The sequence below is a fragment of the Aythya marila genome (genome assembly GCF_965140915.1).
Source record: "Aythya marila genome assembly, chromosome: 9".
Lineage (NCBI taxonomy): Eukaryota > Metazoa > Chordata > Aves > Anseriformes > Anatidae > Aythya > Aythya marila.
The window spans coordinates 16,687,336-16,708,416 of NC_139050.1; the positions used below are offsets into that span (position 1 = coordinate 16,687,336).

Genomic DNA, 21,081 nt, shown 5'->3' on the forward strand with positions numbered 1-21,081 from the left:
TGTTTGCAAAACAGAGTGAATAAATCACTGCTTTGGTCATATGTCTACCACAAGAGCTGCCTCCCTTCCTACTAGGCAAATACCAAGACGTTCCTAGAAAAGGTATGTATGAGAAAAGGAAGGTTGACTTGTGGTGATGCAGCGTTTTGATCATATATAGATCTGTTATATGCCTTGTAGTTAATCAAGCATAAACTTGTGCCTAATAGACTTGAGTTTACGATTGAGGCTTGCTTGAAGAATTCCCTATGTTTTATTGTGACTATGACCAGCATTGTCACAGTAAAGAGATTAAACTCTGTAGGGGCCTTCTTTGGTTTCTAATAGTCTCACCTTTGTTATAATCAGGTAAAACTGGTCAGAAGTCCAAGTGTGTTTGTCTTGGAAAAAGCAGTCCATAACTCGTATTTGAATGTCGAGTCTTCTCACATGTCTTGGTTGGTTATTCAGATCTCCGTGTCAGTCTGTTGTGCACTTTTTAATAACTATCTTATTTTTTTCCAAGTAATCACTTTTATTTCTTGTCAATGCAAACGTAGATTTCTCTGATTTATTTTTTGTTAGAACATTTGCTCTCGAATTACCACACATTGTCACAAATGACTTTTTTACTAAATACTATAGAACATTTTTCCACACTAGATTTTGCTGCTTCTTTCTTAATCTGCCCAAGTCCTAAAGGAAGCCAGATAGAAGGATTTTTATGGTATTTTGAGGATTACCTCTTTTCTGTTGGTCTCCTTTCATTGTTGTAGGAGAAAGTCATTTTGGGACACCTGCATACATGGACACATCCTACACATCCTGACAGAACACCAGCAGATTTTTTCTTTGAACTTTACGGTGTTTGCTACCAATTTATTTCATATAATCCTTTCCCAGAGAGTTTGTAAATATGTGAGCCATCGTACGTGACTGTTATATATTCTTTCTCTTTCATCAAGTCCAGTGACTGACTGCATTACGGTGCTTTGTCTCCCAGGTGTGTAGAGCTGCCTAGGTTACTCTGGTGAAACTGAGATTGTTCATGGCTATAAAAATGCTTTTTAGTGCTTAGGAATACAGATGCAACTTTTTTAATCTAGTGCCAAATAACAAAAAAACTAATTTATGGCTCAAATACTTCTGTGAGGCTGTTGGGTCTTGCTTTTTCATCTGTGTCAGCGTATCGTAATCCACACGAGGTTAACATGACTGGCACAAGTGTATTGAAAACCCAACTCTTGAATCTGAGCGAATAAAACGACAAACAAGCAATAACAATGAAACTATTTTATGGAGAGAGACATTTAAATACATCTGGGATCCACGGCTTGGGGTGAATCTAGCCAATCTTACTTTTTTTTTGGCTTGGATTTGCTGGTTTTGCTGCCATCTGCCACCTTCCCTTTTGAAAGGCTACAAGTTTAATGCTTGTCATGCTCAGTGATAGGTAAAGGGCTGCAGAGGTGGCTCTGAGGAAAGGAGTTAGAGTGTCTCTGCCCTTAATAGTTAACATATACAAATGCAAAATGCAGACAATTAATGCCACTTAAAATATAAAAGAAACGTTTGCTGACAGATCTCCCTGCAAGGTGAAGCAGGGGAATGGCTAATCACTGACTCAGCAGCATTCCCAGGAGAGCAGGAGGGATTAAATGTCTTGAGAATCCTCCTAATCACCCTTTCTGATGGTCACAAAGGGTTCTTTTGATGGAGCTAATAACACGGGGACTTTCCAAATAAAATTTTAATCACTTTCCTTTCGATGGCACCTTTATGATTCTCTTGCTTTGGCTCTGCTTTCACTTCCCTTTAATATGATGTGTTTCTTCATGTAGCTGTTATTTCAGTTTAATCTTTTCTCCTTTTAAGAGAAAATTGACTCACTAGAGCCAACATGAATATAGATTCAAAATTATTTAAGGCTTACTATTTCCTGGTAGCCTTCACTTTTTGTGTATCAGAATATATTGATGCTAGGGGTAGGGAAGGACAGTGTGTCCTCACACAGTTAGGGACTACATTTTAAATAATTGTATTCTTGCAGCATGTGCAGACTATGAAATAACAGCAGCTGGTTTGTGTTCTCAGCACGAACAAGGAACCCGTGTGCATAGGGAATTTATTTTATAGATGCCATCAGAGCTTTTTGCTCTTTTGACAAAGACCTTTTGGGAGATCTACGAATCTTGTCACAGCTGGGAGCCAGGGAGGATGCCTGTGTCTGCCAATATTATGACCTGTATGTAATAGTTAGTGCCCTAGAAGGATGTATTCCTGTGCTGTAGCTTTCATATATGCTTTTTGTACCTCAGAATGAGTCTGCATATGATGAAGACAATAGAAAACAAGCTATACAACACAAGCCAAACATCTATTATTTATTTGCAAGGGGCTTACCTGGACCTGTTCAATCCTGTTGTCCAAATAATCAGGTTTGAGTAGGATAGACAGGTCCACAGAGCCAGTTTAGGGAGGCTGTGCAGTGAGTACATACCCCAGGATAGTACCTGTGGTGCCACGTTCCTCTCCGTTTGTAGTCACCCTGAATTTGGGGCATTCTGGTGTGGTGACAGCAGGCCAGGTTTCACTTGGTTGCAGATTTTCTGTGCGTATGTTTTTCTCTGTGTGTTACTAACCCTTTCCATGTCCTCCCACAGCGAGTTTTTCTCAGCCTTTACCAGCAAACCCAAGATCCCTCGCACTCCTGAAGTGCAGAGTGCCAGCCCCAGAAAGGGAAAGCTCCCGACCATTGCCCCGCAGTTTTCTCAGTCTGGTCCCCAGCAAACGAGCCGGCCGAGCTCCTCAGGATCATCCACAAGGAGCAGACAGAGTAAGTGGAAAACATCACCCTTCTCCTTGTCAGCGCTTGGGATGGGAAAGGAGGGAGCTCTGCAGGAGCTCTCCAGGAATGAAGTCGTACTCTACGAATGTGCCAGGAGTATATGACATTGTACTTGTCATCTGCAGGATGCACAACCATGGAATTATATCCCGCTGAACTCTGCTCCTATTTCCAGACTGTCATGTGAACAGTTGGAGATGTGCTTTTTCCTGTCTCTGGGTGGAGAAAAGTGGCTCAGAAGTATGGGGGGAAGCTTCTAGTCTCAGATTAGACATTCTCTGGATGTCATTAGACTGTCTCCTTTTCTTTAGACACTTGTTCACTCCACTGTATAGCTTGTCTAACGTTCTTCAATTTGGATTCCTGGGTGTGTCTGCGCTGCACTGAATGTAGACCAGATGTCTGACGGTTCAGGAGATGGGCTAGGGCAGCCTAGCAAGAAGGCTGCCAGGCATGGTGTGCTGCTTGTGGCAGTCAGCATTCTGCTGGAAACTTGGATTTGAGAACCAGATGGATGTGTTGTTGCCTGCAGAAGCGTAAGCAGTGCTAGGTTGCAGTGGGCTCAGAGGAGAGGAAGGCAGGGACCTGAGGTTGGAGGGAAGAGGTGGAAGCATGCTCTAGGCCTGCCAGCGTGAGCCCACTAAAATAGAAATGTTGGTCTCAGTTGCTTACACAACAGTAAACACGTATGGAGATGTGGAGGGTGTGAATAAGTTTTTTCTCCGGGGTGCAGAAAGGACTAGCTGGATTCAAATATACTCCTGGGGCTGGACTAGCCGCATTCAGGTATATCCCTGGCACCAGCAGCAATAAAAATGGAAATAGCAACGTGGTATAGGTTCATATTCCAATTGTATCGTAAAAGTTTAGTGATGATTATCACAACGTAACGTCAGCATGACTCTTTAGCTGTAACTGTTACCTTGAACCATTTAAAAAAAAAAAAAAACACACCAGGAAACTAATAGCACTTTTTAAACCTGCCCATGGAATTTGAGATAGGTGCTTATCATTAACTTTTAATTACAGATAAGGAAAACTAATTGTAGGGAGCTGAAATAATACAGTAAATCAGCAACAGAGCAGGAAGGAGCTTCTTGAACCTTCTATATTGCTTACTTATTGTCATTTCGTGTGGTCGTATATGTGAGGAGATTGCGTGGTTTCATTCAGGGAGTACAGGTGAGGCAATGAAAGAGGATGTCCCTGGTAACTAAGTGAGATTTTGACCTAGCGATTATTTGCTCGAGTGATCCCATGCTTAGGTAATAACTGCCAGCTGCTTTAGTGTTACTTTCACTGCGTATGCCCTGTGTTTCACCTCTGTCATCAATGCTTTACATTTCCTGTGAGGGGAGTTCCATTCTGCCCTGGCTGAATGTGATGCTAACAGCCAAGAGTCTGTCCCTGTTACCTGTTTAGCTTCATTTCCAAAAGCACTAGTCCATTAAAAAGGAGAGAGTATATGTGTGCACACAAACTTGTCCACATGTTCTAGTTTCTCCAGCAGAACTCTACGCTCCTGGGTGTCTGTGCCCTGTGAAAGATGTGACACATGTATGGTTGCTTTTGTAGGGATGTGAATTAAGTTCCTTTTCCAGTGGCACAGTGCACAATCTAGCTTATTTTGAAGTTGAGTTAAAGGAGAGTTTAATCAGAGTTCTGTGTTGTTTGTGTTTCTTTATTGATTCAGTGTATGTAACTTGTAAGGCCAGACTCTTGGGCTCTCTTAATTTTTAACTTTTGTTAGATAGGATTTGTCTTACAGCATACTTGTGGGCATCATGCACTGAGAACATTGCATCTCATTTTGTGTCCGTTTAGCTTTTCTTCAGAGTTTTTCATTGGGGTTTCAGGCAACTTGTTTTCTATCTGTCCATAGGTTTCACGAGACAGACTTGAAGGCAGCAAAAGAACGCTAAACTCCTATCTTCCTGCCAAAAAATAGCAAAGAAATTTGTTTTGCAAACAAGCTGCCATCCACCCTATTTTATTCTGTATTGTTGTCTGCTGTCATAAGGCACCTATTAGTTACTCTGCATCTTGCAGGTGGCTTTCACACAAGTATTTATGGTTTGGAAAATTGAGAGGCTGGTGTTAAGGACCTGATTTTTAAAGGACTTTAGAAAGGCTTTAAGCACCCAAGTCCAAACTCTGTGTTTCCAAATTTAATTCCCTTTAAGCTTCTGCTTAAAGGTACAGGGAAGCATCTGAAGCAGGTGAGCCCTTGATAAAGCTCTGTGCTGCTCTTCCTTTAATTTCCCAGTTGACTTTTGTAGATGAGTTGGAAGTGGTGTCAGATGGACAGATCTAAGCAATTAGTAGATCTCAGCAGTTGCTGCCTTCCATTTGCCTACTGCATAGGTATGTTGTTTTTTTACATATTAAAAGAGACTTCTGGAGGATTGTCTTTACCTCGTGGATTCCTTTGTATTTCTGGAGAAATAAAAGTTTATATAGCTCTGGACAAATGGTGAGAAAAAGATTAGTTTCTGATTGCACTTATTGATGTGATGGCTTATTTTAGAGACAGGTTTTAGCTTGTTTTTAAAATTTATTGTAGGTGTACTTACTGGAAATAAGTTGCTTTGACGCAAACCTAGCTGAACTAGCTGGACTGCTGTTCTCGGAGTGTAGAGTGTGTGGAATGCCTGAGGAATGCAGAGGAAGCACAGGTACTTAGTGCAGCTACAGGCCTGGGGCCAGATTGCTGCCTGAGATGTAGCCCACTGTTAGTGGAGTGTTAAAGCTGTACCTTACAGCAAAACTGAGCTCCTCAAAATAAAACCAACCACGTTGGAGCTTTCTGCTGAATCCCCTTCCTAGCTGGTATAGGGGTGACACAGTGGCTAGAAGACAAAGAGGACCTCCAAATCTAAACTTTTTCAGCTCTGCTTTATGTGCTCCATGTGGATGGGAAAGAATGATTTAGTCTTCATGCATTACTCTGCATCTGTTCCAAGCACCTCTTTATGGACACGCTAAAGGTACGTGTGCAGCATCCCACGTTGGTTCACTCTAGGGCACAGTGAAACTAGACTGACAGAAAAATCTGTACCAAAAGAATGAAGAAGGATTTTATCAGGACTGTGACCTGCCCCTGTGGCTTCCTGCAACTCCAGAAGTTCTTTCAGTGACCCCGGACAGCTGGCTCCTGTAAGCACATTCTGCATTTTGAAGTTGCAGCACCAGTGGTTAAGGTGCCTTTGTGTGTGTTCTTTGTGCTGGTTGTGTCACTGTATGGATCAAACAAGTGTTCCCTCAGGCAACTCCTGCCTAGTGATAAATGCTGCTTTCAACTGACAGAGTTTTTTTTTCTTTTCTTTTTTTTTTTTTCTCCCTGCAGGCGCTCAGTCCTCCAGGAAGTGAGAACAGTTCCTTTCCTCAAGAATCACCTGTCACTTTACTGAAGGGCAGAAGCAGCTTCCTGTAATGAGCTTTACTGGCGACCTACCGAGAAGAGGTTATTAACATTGCACGGCGTGTGCCCTGCATGGTGATTCAGGGATTATCTGATGGGATCCATCTGTAGTCCTCTCGAAAGCTGGCTAAGACAAAGGCCTTGTTACAATTCAAGGTCTCAGCAGGTGCCCACAACTGATACGGTAGATGGATATAGTCCCACTGTCTCTGATAGTTTATTCTAAAGTGACATTGCTACCTCCAGAAGTCTCTTGCTCTCTGCTTTTTGTGTCAGAGTAAATGGCCTTTGGAGGTGGTCTGTAGGGCTCAGCACAGGAGTCTGGCCAAGCAACTGTCTTGTTTACATATTGCTTGCTGAACAAGTCTGTAACTTGCTTTATTTAAATTATGCTGTTGTGAATGAGTTAGGGAATATCTGTGTTCAAAGGATCTGCATCTGCACAAGGAAGGAAAGTGTACGCTATCTGTGTAGAGCCTCACTGCCTGGAGCAGTTCTATGTGGAGTGAGATCTCTGTTTGACCACCAGAGACTGAAGAGAAAGTATTTTGTCAACTTCTGATTGTCCTGAGGCAGTTGAAAAACTCTGCCAGTGCCTAAAGCACCATCCAGCCATGCTTATCTCTGAGGATCTGGTCAGCAGGTTTATCTACAGCAATTATTCCTATTCATTCATTTTTTTCCCCTTAATGTTGTTTCTTAACATTTGTAGAATGAATAATTAATTTTCCACTGGAATTAAGAACTTTCTTCATTCATAGGAGAAACCATGAGATGTGAACAGATTAGAAACAGTGTTCTGTGCGTGTGTGGCTGTGGACAATGACCTTTGGTCTTTGTCACATTTTAAATTCTTCACTTCTGAACAGTGATTGGTTATGTCTTTATGGAATTTATGCTGGTCTTCAGTGAACACAAAGAGCTGAATAGGTAAGGGTAATCAGGAAGCCCTTCGCTAAATCAAAACCCAGCAGTTAGTTCTGCCAGTAAATTATGAAGCCTGCACATCCCTTTGTATGACACAGCTCTTAGGACAACAGCAAAAACTTTAACAGAAAAGCAGTTTACCTTGGAGCTTGGCTGCCACTGAAGCAGAAAACATTGTAAATGGACTTCAAAAGCAAATGCTTTAGCAGGTGTAAAAGGGAGAAGCCAAAGCTTTTGTTTTGGAGTTCCACCTTGAGAAACAAACAAGAGGAACCCAGCCTAAAAATAAAAAGTCAAGCAACTCCAACAGTGACAGCTGCCTCCCGCTTGAGTAAAGAGTTGTAAAGCCACCAAACATTTCCGTAGGAACAGAAGAAAGCTTTATGCTTGTGCCGATGAGACCTTGAGTTGTTTGTGCCTCTCGGTATGTGATGGCAACTGAATAGGCAAGGCATTTCCTCACTCGGTGTAGTTGCCATGAGACCCAAGACCAGTGATGCTGCATCAGGTTTTTGTGGAAAGGGATCCAACAGGCAAGTTCCTCTAACCCCTTTGGCTAATAGACTTCAAATTGGAATTAAGATGTTTTGAAGGACAAGACAGTTGAAAATCTGGTCGTATTCACGTGAAACTTTCTGCTCAGTAACTGCACAGACTAACACAAAGCAGGCAGGGTATGGGTTTTGCTTTAATGCCCCAGCTGCGTAGGACATAGAGTAATTAGAGACACCTGATAGTCTTTTTTCCTGTAGATTACAGTGATAGATGAATCACAGAAAACCTCTGATTTGTGCTTTGTGAAATCACAGAAAATTCCTGATTTGTGCGCCCACCTGCTCTCAATGCTGTTAAACATAGTTAATGAAAAAAAAATGTCCTTTGATTTACAGAAGGGCAGCAATAGGACGCAGCCATAAGAACTCACCTAATAGTTTTGCATGGCAGGCAGTTTTTCTTTTCCCTCTGAAAAGCTATCTTTTTTCCAGCTGGTAATATCAATGGGCAGGTTGTTAACACTGAAGTGCTAAGCAAGTTCATTTGCATATGTGGATACACAGAGTGCCCCAGCAGTTGAATTTTATTTATTTTACAGCGGTGTTGAGTTTCATGTTTGAGCAGACCTGATTCTCTGAAATGCAGAACAGCCTTTGAAAAGAGTTGAGTGCAAACTATTAAAAAAAAAAAAAAAAAAAAAAAAAAAAAAAAACAACTCCCTGGGTTTACTGTTAGGTGAGGTTAAAACTATCACTCTGTAACTCAGCCAAAAGTAGCTGCCCTCCACCAGATCAAGATAAGTGAAAAGCAAAATACAACCAACAGATGAGGAAAACTGAAAGGAACAAACTGAAGTGTATGTCCTTGTGTGTTTCTTATGCAGGCCCACTGCAAGGCAGAACTCTACGTGTATGTTTTTTCATGTTCAAGTCTTAGATGTTTTGGAGTGAGTACAGAGTTTGAAAACTGTGAGAGTATTTTTATATTGATGTTTGAGAAACTTCATTTTCCAAGTACTTGAGAGAGAAACTGTATACATGCTTTGAAATAAAGTAGCAGCTGAGCAGTAGCTTGTGAGGCTGACAAAGTAACGTGTTCTCTGTTTCTCTGTGTTGCTCACAAAAAGCCCCTGCAATGCCAGTCAGGAGGTTTTGAAGCTAATGTTAAATGCTCATTCTGCCTTTGTTAGTGGGGCACCACTATTTGGGGTTGAGAGGTCCCTGGATAAAAAGTCAGTAACATGCATATAGCAAATTCTGCACCTTGCTCTTAAAAGTTGTTAGGTACTTCTTGTATCTGTCACGCAGAGGCTGCTGCTAGATACAACACCATCCTGGTAAATTTGTAACAGGAACAGTGGAAGCTGCCTCCTGAATGAGAGGGAGGTGATTGTACCTAAACTGATTAATTTTATTTCCGATAAGCAGATGCAGTAACTGCACGTAACACACAAAAAGTCCCCTTCAGCTGTTTGTGTGACCAAAGTGCTACGTGATGCTGATGTGCTTCTTGTGTATAACCTCTACATTCAGTGTTAATGGGGCACAACTCAAAGTATCCTGAGTTGGAAAGGATCCGCATGGATCATCAAGTCCAACTGCTGGCCCCACACAGGACCACCCAAAAATCAAACTGTGTTTCTCTGAGCGTTGTCCAAGCATGAACTGCCTATGTCTATTTAAACTTGCATGTCAGGCTCATTCCGTACAGTTGCTTTAAAATCATCTGGTGCTGACCAAGTAGAAATGCTTCTGAAGGCACATGTGAGTTTTTCTTTCTGTGATAGGTTTCCCTAGGGTTTCATGCACTTTCAGGCTGTGTGTTTGCTTGCCTTGTGCTGTTCTATTATCGACAAATTCTGTCTCAGCTGTTTTGTCTCTACCTGAATTGGAAATGCATCTCCCTTTGGTTCAGCCTGGCCTGCCTCTGCTGTCAGCATTGTTTGCCCAGAAGTGTTGCAAAGCAGGTGTGTGCCACACATCGTTTTTGCTCTCTCATGAGGAGAGCCCAGGCATGTGGGATGCCACCACTGACACTTTTTGGGTGTCAGAGCTGTTATTCCTTAGAGGGACTATAAGCGTGGGGGGAGACAAGCAAGGAAGTTCTCTGGAGACAAAATATTCCTGTGTTGGGGAGGGAAAAGGGTTGTTTGGTTTGATTTTTGAGATATTTGCTTTAAATAAAGTTCACTGGTCTCTAAAAAAAACATCAGGGGTTACAGCACAGGGATGAAAAGCACTGTGTTGCCTTCATGCACATGTTGGAGCAGTAGCAGGAAGAAGGCAAGCAAGCTACCTTCGCCCCAGGTATTTCCCCCAGCCCCTTCGTTCCGGGACCTGGAGTTCATCTTTGAGCCAGAACTTCTGGCAGCGTACACCATCCTCACACGTGGCTGCAGTCTGGTTCAATTTGGGGACAAATCATTCCCCAGCAGAGGAAGTGGCAGGGAGCAGGGAGGTGCACCTTGCTCAGCGAGCCGATCTAATCGTGGGGTGTTTGAGCCAAGCCCTGCAAGGTTTGGACACACCTGGTTATGCCATGTGCAAGGTGGTGCATGGGCTTGGCTAACCAAGAGGTTAGAGATACAGTTTTACAGGTCTCCGCTGACCTTGGTGGGAATTGAGTATTAAAACACCTCTGTGACTAAGCCGTGTGGCCTTCTGCACTTTCCTGACCTCTGCTATTCATATAAATCAAAAAAGGAGGGGGACTCTTGAGAATGCAGTGACAGGTGAGAAACAAGATGTTCTGGGGCAAACAAAGCAGATGAGACTCAGCTCTTCCAGCCAGGTTGTGTGGGAATCTGCTGCCAGCAGATTTTAAAGGAACTTCTGGGTGCAGAGCCCAGGGCAGGCTGTGTTATCAGACCAGTAATCCTTCTACCTGGCGCCTGGTCAGTGGTTGGTATCTGGTGTTTCAAAGCAGGTTTCTTTCCAGCTCCTGGCTGCATTCTGCCCTGCAGAGGAAGGGTGTTGTGTTCAACTCCAGGACCATGAGCTAAACTTCCACTCCTTGAGGATCCAATGTTCTCCAAACGACAGGCCAAGTGGCACACCCTGGGACATCTAATAATTTTCGGGAACGTGCCCTTTTCAGTTCTCTCGGCTGTCCTTTCGCATAGTCCAAGTTTCCGAGGAGCTATGATATTGATTTGTGGAAATGAAAGTGAGAAAGCTTCATGCAAATTGTCAGAAAGTCCAGTGACAACCTTAAATGTTTGCCTTGTGCTTATCTTCTTCAAATATGGGAAATGCTGATCTCATATGATTTTAGGTCCATAGTTTTCGGGAGTGTCACTTACTTTGCTCTGGGTATGAATGACCTGTAATTAAAAAGATGGCATCCACTACCTCTCACTCTTTTCTTTTTACAAGACATTAAACTATCACTTCATTTTATTTGTTTTCCTTTGCATAGCACTGGGAGCTAAATCCAAGTAAAAGAGCAAACAGGGCAATAAGGAAGAGTGGATACCACAACCAACAGCCTTCATCCTGCAGGTGCTTGAGGTGCTTTAAGGCTGGAGCTGACAGCTATGACTGCTGCGGCCAGCCAAAACTCAGCCCTACCTACGAAGGGATTTTTAGCAGGCAAGGACATTTCCCCCTGCTGATCCCAAGGAGAAATCCTGGCCTTTGTAGCTGGAGATTTCATTACAGGCACGTAGTCCTCTTTCTCTGAAGAGCGAAAAAGCCGGGCTAAGAGGCGGATGGGATGTGAGTGCTGGAAATAGCAGCTCCGTGCCAAGTGATAGTTCCTCCTTCGGGCTGCCATGTGCCGCTCTGACGGCCGTAGCCCTTGTCTGGATCCGGCTGACTGCTGGCAGAGGTTGAATGCTTCCCGAGAACAAATCCGTTTATTGTTTGTGTCTGTTCATGCACTGCCTTTGGGACCGTGGTTCGTGTTGGTAGCAAGGAGCGGGGCCGTCCGCGCCAAACGAGCTCTTTGTCAAGCAGCACGCCTTGCTGACATTTCTACCATTTTCTCCAACTGCTTACCCCAAGCAGACAACTTGTTTGTTTTTGTTAACGTGGCAGATCGTGGCCTGTCGTGATTTCCCATGAAACTCTTTCAATTTCTCTCCAGGCCTTGTGACTGAAGGTGCTGCTGGTATGGATGCAGGTTTTCCCACAGCCGTGCTGAGTGCTGCAGCGAGGCCTGAGCGGCTGCCAGGCTCCACAAATCCTCCTGCAGCTTCCAAGGTCCTCTGAAACCGCACTTCGAGCTCCTAAAGCAGAAGCCAATACTGCATGTCATGTCCCAAATCACTCTGAAATGGCAGCAATAAGAACCAATTTCAGGGTGAGTCCCTGCTGGGTATCCTGGCCCCCAGGCCCTACTCGCGTAGGGCAGAGACCCAGGCTTTTAACCATAACCAGCCCAGGTGATCTTACACATTTCTGGTGAGAATACACTTGTGTCTGTGGAATCCACTGTGAAAAAAAAAAAAAGATATCCATGCTGTAAAATTCATTATGTTCATTATTTGCTGTCTGTGAATGAATGCATCCCATATTTCAGCTGAGTTCAGCTTCCCCCAAGCGGTTGTGAGGAGACAGCTGATTTTCCACCTGCACTCTCCTCGCTGAAAGCAGGGAGAGGGCTTGAATCTTCACGGAAAGCTGGTTGTTTTTATCCAGGTGCCTAAAAATGTGGGTTTTTCAGAAAAAAATCATCTCTCACACCCCAGTGCCTGCACAAAAATCTGGCCCTCCATCCTGCTTCAGTGGCCTTTCTGGAGAGCATCCGTGTAGTTTCCTGTCTCTGCTTCCTTCCCTCTCTCTAGCTTTTTGGTTTGGTTTGTGTTATTTTTTCTGTATTTTTTCCTGTGATGGGAATTACGCTGCAGGGCTGGCTCGTGCTCGTGTTACGGAGGTGAGGGAGGCTTTGAGAGGTGCTCATCCCACGGCAGCGCAGGCCTGGTCCCGCCAGCAGAGGAGAGCTTTTCCACCTCCAGCTGGAGTTATGCAGGAATCTCCTTCCTTCGGTGCTGGGGCTGATTAAAATCTCTCATTACCTTTACCTTCTGACTTGTGACGCCAGTTCTTTATGCAAAACCATTTACTAATGAGAACAGTTTAGGGCGAGTCAGTCACTGAAGTGTTATCGTCGTGCATTACATTCGTGCAGCCAGGGGTGAGACCTCGGTGCTTCATTAGACGCCTCTCCGTCCATTCCTGGACAGCAGGGCTGGGACTGTGAGGTGCTGGAGGACTTGGGACCAGATTTTGTCTTTATAATAACCCCCCAAGTTGTGCTGGGCAAAGCAGTAGGTCACAGGCTGCCTTATCTTACGTGACTCAGCCTGGCACTGCTGCTCGGCGTGGTTACGGCGCTGCCCACGTGTTTCTTTCAGTGACCTTCCTCGGGGCTGCGAGTGTGGTTTGTACCAGGAATGCCCTGTCCTGGCTGGAAAATCGGCCCCTGGGGAAATGTGTCCTTGCTTAGGCTCCCTGGAGATGACGGGGGAGGTGTTATGGCCACAAGTGTATGGGTGCAGGTCTGCGCTGGGCTCCAGCTGTGCACCGGAGGAACGGGACGGCCGGCAGCAGAGGCTGCTGTGAGGCTGGCACCCCGTTACTCAGCACAGGGTCATTATGGGGAGTAGCAATTGGGGTTTTCTTTAACCGTGTGAGGGGGATCTGTGGACGTGTGCCCTGAATGCAGTGAGAGGTTTTGGTCACGGGCTTCCTCGGAAGGAGTGTACACCAGACATATCCAAACCCCGTTTAGGCAGGAGGGATGCTTACCCTGACATCAGGCAGTGCAGGACACGGGCATGGAGGGGTTTTGTGCTTCCAGCTGTGGGGACTCTGGGGAAGGTTTTCCCCCAGTGCCTGCTGTCTGTCTTTTTACTGTGTGCTGGGCTGGATTGAAGGGAGCAAAACGGTGCTGAGAGGTGAAGCTCCCTTTGCACCACTTCAACCAAGAGAAGTTTCTGCTGCCTTGGCCCCAAACACGCTGCTGCTGGTCCCAGCTTTCTGTGCGGACTGGTGCTCTGAGGCAGAAGGGGAAAGCAGAGAAGCTCCAGGCTCTGGTTTGCTCGTGTAGCACCATGTCTGCGTGAGAGCAGCTTTCAACCTGTTGTATTACCTAATGCCATTTTGATACATAATGAATTGTTCTGCATGAATTATTTTAGAGCAACTTGAGTCTGGTGGTAGCAGTTTGCCTTGCACACCTTTAAGCGTACATGCAGCGAGGAGTTGCATGCAGTTAGGCCCTTCAGGGAGAAGGCAACGTGATGTCCTGGTGCAGGAGGGCCTGAAGCATTGCGAAATCCCGCTGGAGGTGGTTCACAGCCACCAGGTAAGAGCAGGGAATAGAAACTACCACCACACCCACTTCCAGGCCTTCTCGAACATCACAGAGGGGTTGAGAAATAGGGCTGTGACTGGGTGCAGGGCAGTTGGCTCTGGTGCAAACCAAGCAGCTTGGAAGCATCTCCTTATTTTAACCCCTTCCTGAGACCGTTTTGCACCTGCCCAAGGCTTGAAGATCCCTGGAGGTGGAGATGCGGGGCTGAATCTTGCTGGATTGCAGGCAGCTGGGGCTGAGTGTGGTCCTTGGCCCAATGCTGCAAGGATGGAGGGCGGGAGCTTTACAGACAGCCCTGCTTTAATCCTTATTATTTAATCCTTATTCTTTAATTATTATTTATTAGGTTCGTGGCTGTCATTGGTGTGGGCGACTTGTGATCCCTCGGCGTTGCTGCAGGTGTTATCACAGCAGGGCGAGCAGAGCTCAGGGTGAGCATGGGCAGGGTGCAGGGCAGCAGGGAGCACTGCGCCGTGGTGCTTAGGAGGCTGCAGCTGGGAACTTAAATCGTTCATATAATCATTAGCAGCTTGTGCTTATATTCTTTTCCCAGCACAGCATAAAGCTTTTATTTGCGAACCTAAAAACTGTTTTTGTTTGTCAGGATGGTGATGGGTCATCTCCCCTGCTCCTGTGGTTTGGGGAGGAAGCTGGCAGGGAGAGCTCCCACATCTTATTAGGGTGAGAGTGAATTTGCAAGACTTGTGATCCTGCTCTCTGCTTGGCCCTGGGGCTCCTGCGATGCACAGGGGGCTGGCAGTGGGCTCTGTGCACTGGCAGCTTGACCTCACGGCCAGGAGCCTGGCTTCTGGGTGACCTTTGCCAGGTTAAGTACAGGTTGCCAAAGCCTTCCCTTGGCTTTAGGAGCTGAAGAGGAACTCGCTGCTACCGAAACCTGGCAGGCACCCCGAGGCGAGGGCGGCTGCCATGCACACCTCGGGCCCTCAGATAACAAATTCCTCCCCAAATTCCTCCCGTGCAGGTTTCTAGATTTTTCCTTTCTCACCTTGTTCGTTGAAGGGAAAAAAAAAAAAAAACAAAAAAAAACCAGCCTGACTTCTGGGCAGCATCTTTCTATTTTCCCGTCCTAAGACAGGTGCCCAGGAGCAAGGGGGCACCTCGGAGCCGTACCCAAGCCCCTGCTGGGGAGCGCTCGTGCCAGCTGACCGGGGATTCCCCTCCAAGCCTGGCTTTCTGCCCTTTGCGGTGTTCACAGCCAAGTTTGTAGGGTTTTCTCCTTTCTCCAGCCTCCTCCCTAGCCCACAGCAGGGTATGACGTGGCCCTGCAGGCTCCATTCATGCACTGCAGGTGCATGAGCAGTGACCCCTTGGTTTGGGCTGTGCCAAGGGCTGCGATAACGCACGGGCCCCACGCACACACCTCTGCCTCTCCTGTGCACCAGTGTGTGACCGATTTTTCAGGTAGTTTGAGTATTTTGGCAAACTGGAAAGAAAATCCCCAGCAAAACAGACAGGAAGGAAGCAGAGACAGGAAACACTGTGCATAGAGGTTCTCTGGGGCTTGCTGCTGCGGATATTTTGCTTCCCTGTGGTGTCACCCACAGAGAGGAGCTCCTCTTTCACTGGGTCCCTCAGGGTGTGCGCACCCTGCTGTGACAGCCCCAAAGCCACAGTTTTAGGGGTGTAAGGGCCCTTCTTGGGGTACACCAGAGCAGGATACCACACATGGGCTCCCCTGGGCTCCGGCACCTCACACAGGGACACAAGAGGGACAAGTCCCCGTGTGGGAGCGGGACTGGAGCGGTGCTGCCCGCAGCCACGAGCCTGCAGCCCATCTCCAAACCTGTTCTGCAGACTGCTTTTCCAGCGGCTCCTCAAAGGCAGGATTTCACAAGGTGTGCAGGTGAAGGGGCAGCTTGGCCGGGGCTCCCACCCCTGAGCCACGGGGCACAGAGGAGCCTGTTCTCAGCCCCGGCCCCTCACAGAGCCCCGCTGTTGGGGAGGCTCGGAGAAAGCCCGGTGAAGGCAGCGGGGAGGGAAAGGATCCTGGCAGAGCCAGGAATTGTCCTGCTAGCAGCTCAGGATCCTTTTTCTTCTCCAGTACATCTATTTATTTTTATTTTTGTTAAGGCTGCTGGATTTTACTCAAAGGCACCCGGGCTGGCCAAGCCGGCCGGCTGCTTTCTTGCTTCTCCTGGCCCAGGGCGCACCGGCAAGGGCTCTGCCCTCCTCGCCCTGAAAGCCTCCCTCTCTGCAACCGCCGCTGATGTCTCCTCTTGGCCTGCAGCCCGTGCCCTGAAGAATATAAGCATAAACTATTTAATGCCCCCTCGCCTGGGAAGAGGCCTGGGGGCTCGGCGGGAGCGCTGCCCCGCTGCCGAGGCCGGGAAGACTGGGGCAGTGTTTGGGGCCGGGCGCTGCTGAAAGGGCTCAGTGTGTGCTTGGCGTGAGTCACCGGGGAGCCGGGAGCCAGCAGGAGGGGGGACGGAGCGGTGCTGCGGCAGGCATCGAGCCTGAAAATGAATATCATGAGTGTTGAGAGGAGGCAGGAGGAGGACGGGGAGGGGAGGCCGAGAGGCTCAGCACTGCCGGGGGTGGAGGCGCGCGTGGAGGACAGGAGCGGGGAGCACGGGTGGGGGGGGGGTGCCCTGGAAGAGCGTTTTTTTTTTAGCATGGATCTGAGGGTGTCAAAGCAGAAAAAATAAATAAATAAAGCTCAGGGAAGGGGCCTGGAGAAGGGGAGCTGCCCCTTGCCACCCCGAGAATTGGACTGCAGGGCTGGAGCTCCGTCCTGGCTGGCGCATGTTGTCCTGGGCCCGATGGTTTTCCTTGGCTGTCTCCAAGGCTCGGTCTGGCCGATCCACACCCTGTGGCTGCCAGGCTGTGCCAGCCTCTTACATGTCCTCGGCGTCACCTTCCCTGTCCCCAGGGTCCCCACCTGCTGTGACAGGCACAGGAGGAGGCAGGAGCATGGGACGCTGCTGGTGGCTCAGGGCCAGACCCCAAAGGGAGCTTGGCTCCTGGGTGAGGTCCCAGCTGAGCTGGGATATCAGTGGGATGGGATTTCTTCTTCGGGGGGGGATTTCTTCTTCAGACTGAAGATCTGGGTCAGTCCCAAAAGCCCAGAGCCTCTGGAGGCCGGGGCCAGCACGGAGGGTGTGCACGGGAGGCCTTCCAGCCGTGTTTGAGCAGGAAACGAGTCCCACACAGACACGCCGCTTTACGGGGTTTTGGTTGACCGAACTGGAGTTGAACATTGCTGGAAAGTCATGCCAAGGTTTCCTCCCAGCACCGCGGCCCCAGCGCACAGGGGGTCGAAGGATTCCTCCACCACCCCTCGGGGTTATTGATCCGTGGGGTCCTGCAGACCCATGCCATGGGTGCATGGGATGGGGGGTGTCCCTGTCACCTCGCCCCGGGGACGTTGTGCCCAGCAGGGGCTCCGTCCTGCCCTTTACATGATTCACAAACTCTCCGTCCTTCCCCACCTCTCTGTAACGCTGGGCAGGCCTTCAAGGCCTCAGCCCTGCAGCAACGAGCTCCCAGGGCGGTGCTCGTCTGCCCTGCGGTCACCAGTGGCTGCACTGGGATGAAGTGGGAGGGAAACACCCCGGGGGTCACAGCCCAGCTGGCAGGACCCACCAGGACAGCCCGTCTGTCCCTCCGTCCCACGACAGGACCCATTCACATGGGATTTGCCTTGTGCCTGTGCCCGGAGCTTCCCCAAAAAGGGGATCGCCTCGAGGGAGGCTGAGTCCTCAGCTGCTGGGAATCGGGGATGGAGCCGGCTCCCTGCATTAACTCAGCGGCCACCTCAGCCCGCAGCATGACTTCACCGTCGGGTGAATGGCCCACCATGGAAACCAAACCTCAGGAATGCGGCTGGGTGTGCCGGCTCCAGCTCCGTGCTCCTCTCCCGAGGGCTCAGGCACGGCTGGAACCCTCCCAGCCTAGCAAATGGCTGTCGCCCCCCTCCCTCTCCAAAATCCTGCCCCGGCCCATCTCTTTGCTGGAGATGGACCCACCCGTGAGGTGTGTCTCCGTTGGCAGAGGATAAATTTTGGGTCAGCCGGTGAGACCTGGGAGCAGCAGGCACTGCTGTGGTGAAGGGCTCAGGTGCCTGCTTGGGGGCTCGGCGGTGGGCACAGTGTCTGATTTTCCATTTGGGCTGGAGAGGGGCTGTGAGCAGGCAGCCACCAGGCTCAGGTGCCTCCCGCGCCAGCCTCTCCATCTGAGTCACGGGAGAGGCCGGCAGCACGCTTGGAAAACTCCAAAATGCTGCTCAGCTCCTGAGCTCTGGGGCCTCGCCAGCCCCCCTGGGCCACGAGCACCACGTGAGGCTGGGAGGGGAAACTGAGGCACGGCCGGGCTGGCAGGGACAAGCCAGGGCTGCTGGCTCGCTGTCGTTATCCACACGGGGATCCACAGCATCGGGCTGCCTGGGGAGGGGAAATGTTTTTTTCCCTCTCCCCTCCCTTCCCCACGAGCCAGAGGCAGCGTCAGCCCGGTTTCCCCTGCGAGCTGCCGCGCCAAGCGCCTCTGCAACCGCTGGAAAATGCATAAAAGCCCCGGGCAGGGCTGCAGGAAGGTTTCTGGCAGTCACAGCTGGATCCAGCCGCTGGCTTAAAGCAACCACACGGCCACGCCGGGCTGTGCCCTGTCCCCTGTCCTTCCCCAGGCTGTGCCCATGGGATTTGGGCAAGCTCACCCCATCCTCTTATTTGGAGCTCTGGGGTCTGTCCCCCCAGCACTGTGCTGGCACGGGACAGCCCAGGGGCTGGAGAGGGGCTGTGGGGTTTGCCCTGGGGATCCTGAAGCAGAGAGGGGCTGGCCCTGCCGTCACCCTGCCAGGCACGTCCCTTTCTCACCTGTTTTTGGCAGAAATCATGCAAAGCCCCAGAGGTTTGATGCCACGCAGGGCAGAAAGGTTTCCTCAGCTTGGCACGGGAAGAAAAACCCAAATGTGTCACTGTGCCACCAGTCTCTGCCACCGCAGGTCAGGCTGAACCTTGGGTCCTGCCCCAGACACTCAGGGTTTGGGGGAGGAAAGGGCTCATTTGGGATCCCTGTGGGTCATGGCCCTCCCAAAGGGAGGTCCCTTGGCTCCTGTGGGATGCCCAGCCCCAGGTCTGCGGTGCTGGCACGAGCTGGGCAGCTCGAGGTGCTGGGATAGACAGGACATGTTCCTGTATGGGTAAGACTCATTAGCAGAACAGAAAGAAATCAGAAAAAGAAAAGAAGAAAAAATGGAAATCCCACAGCAAAAAAAAAAAACACCAGGTCGTGCTTTTTTTTTCTTTTTTTTTTTTTTCTTTTTTTTTTTTTTCTTTCTTTTCTCACTGAAACAAAACCCAAACCATCAGTGGGAAGGCATTGGCTGGGTCAACCTGCCACAAGCCAGTCTTTCAGCATTACATAAACGTTACAAAAAAAGCTCCCTTCTTTGTCTGTACTTTTATTTAAAAAAAAAATAAAAAAAAAAAAAATAAAGCAGGTCTGCTCTGAAAAAAAAAAAAAAAAAAAAAAAAAAAGTCTTGAAACAAAAAAAGAGCTGTGGTTTGCTGTGAGAACGTCTAACTGAGCCACTTTGGCATCATCCCAATCCTCTCCCTTTCCCTGTGCTCAGAGATGCCCCGAGGCCCCAAACCATGCCCCGCAGCCACACCAGGTGCCTGCCCTGAAGCCTCACACCCCACCAGGTCGCCTGTGCCCATCTCCAGTAGGGACACCACCGGGGATGCCCTAACAGGAGCCGGGGGTGGCCACTGTCACACTCAGGGGGTCTGTGCCTTGCCCCCCTGCGCCTCCCCACGCAGTGCTACAGGAATGTGCCCAGGTGCCCTTTCCGCAGGTCCCTGCCAGCTCTCACGGGGCTCAGCACGGCTCGAAATGTCACCGAAATGTCACCAGGGTTGTGTAACTGCTGGCTTTTGGTTTGGCTTCCCCGTGCCTGAGGAGCTGCCGTCCTGTCCCCTCCGTTGGCCAAGCGGTGGAGGGGGGCAGGGGCCGAATCCAGCCCTGTGCTGGGCGCTGAGCGGGGCTCTGCCTGCTGCCGGGTCTGGCTGCCCTCTCTCCAGCTCCAGGGAGAATTAAAAAAAAGCCAGGTTTGGCTTTGCTGTCAGCTGAGGGGGTTCTGGCTGCTCGGGTCAGAGCAGATATCGCTGTGCTGGGGCAGGAGGTGAGGGAGTGCACGAGGCAGCAAGGAAAAGATGTGTGGAGGAGTGGTTTTGTTAAAAAAAAAAAAAACACACACTTTCAGTTTGCTTCTCTTTCTCCTTTCCCAGGTGAACGTGGGGTTTGGCCTCAACTTTTCTAATGCTGTACCAGATGTAAAAAGTGCTGCTTCATTTTGAGGCCGTGGGGAGGTAGCTGTGGGGTCTGGCTTTGGATGGGGGGGACTCGAGCCAAAATCTCGTGCAGAAGCACGGGAGCACCCAGGAAATCCCTGCACTTGTGGCCCGGACACTTTCCTGCATGGAAGCAGCTAAATTTTCAGGGCTTTGGCTCTGAGTCTGTTTTTGATTGGGGTCTCCCCTCCTCCGGGAGGTCCTGGGGTGGATTCACACCTCGCAGACACCTCCTTGCCTCCCCCTGCAGCCAGGCTGGTGCTCAGTGGGGATCCCACAGCCGAGCCTTTCCTGGGGCCACAGCTTCAGCAGACCCCGACTTGCCTCTGGGCTTTGGGACCAGCCGAAAAAAAGCAGTCAGGGAAGGTGTGCAGGGACCTTTGGTGGTGGGAAGGCTGCAGGGTGCTGTAGGGCAATGATTCCCGGGGAGCTTTCTGCCCAGCTGGGTGGGAAATATGGAAACCGAGCTAAAGGGGCAGAATTGGGGAAAGAAATGCCACTTTCCTCCCTACGCAGCTGGACTTGGGGGGGTCCTGGAGCTGGGCCAAAAGCTGTTTTGTGTAGTGGGGGTTGTGTGGGTCCCGTAGTATGGCCAACCCCGTCAGGGGGCATGGGGAAGGGACTGGGATATCTCTGCTGGGCAGGAAGGGAAATATCCCAAAGGATTTCCTGTGGGCTTCGTGGCTGCGGCACGTGGCTGCTGGGGATGGGAGGATGATGACAGAAAGGGAGACATCAGAAATGGTGGGGGCTGATTGTCACGGCTGAAAAAGTCCCTGTACTGA

The 21,081-nt window shown here is 49.2% G+C and overlaps 1 protein-coding gene across 1 annotated transcript in view; it reads left to right on the forward strand.

Moving 5' to 3' along the window:
- Positions 1 to 10,468, forward strand: part of ARMC9 (armadillo repeat containing 9) — a 65,262-nt gene extending 54,794 nt beyond the window's left edge. The window contains 3 exon segments of the mRNA XM_082766737.1: positions 2,643 to 2,760; positions 2,762 to 2,815; positions 6,174 to 10,468. Coding sequence (XP_082622863.1) covers positions 2,643 to 2,760; positions 2,762 to 2,815; positions 6,174 to 6,260 — 259 coding nt within the window. The 3' untranslated portion in view covers positions 6,261 to 10,468.
- Positions 10,469 to 21,081: the final 10,613 nt, after the last annotated feature.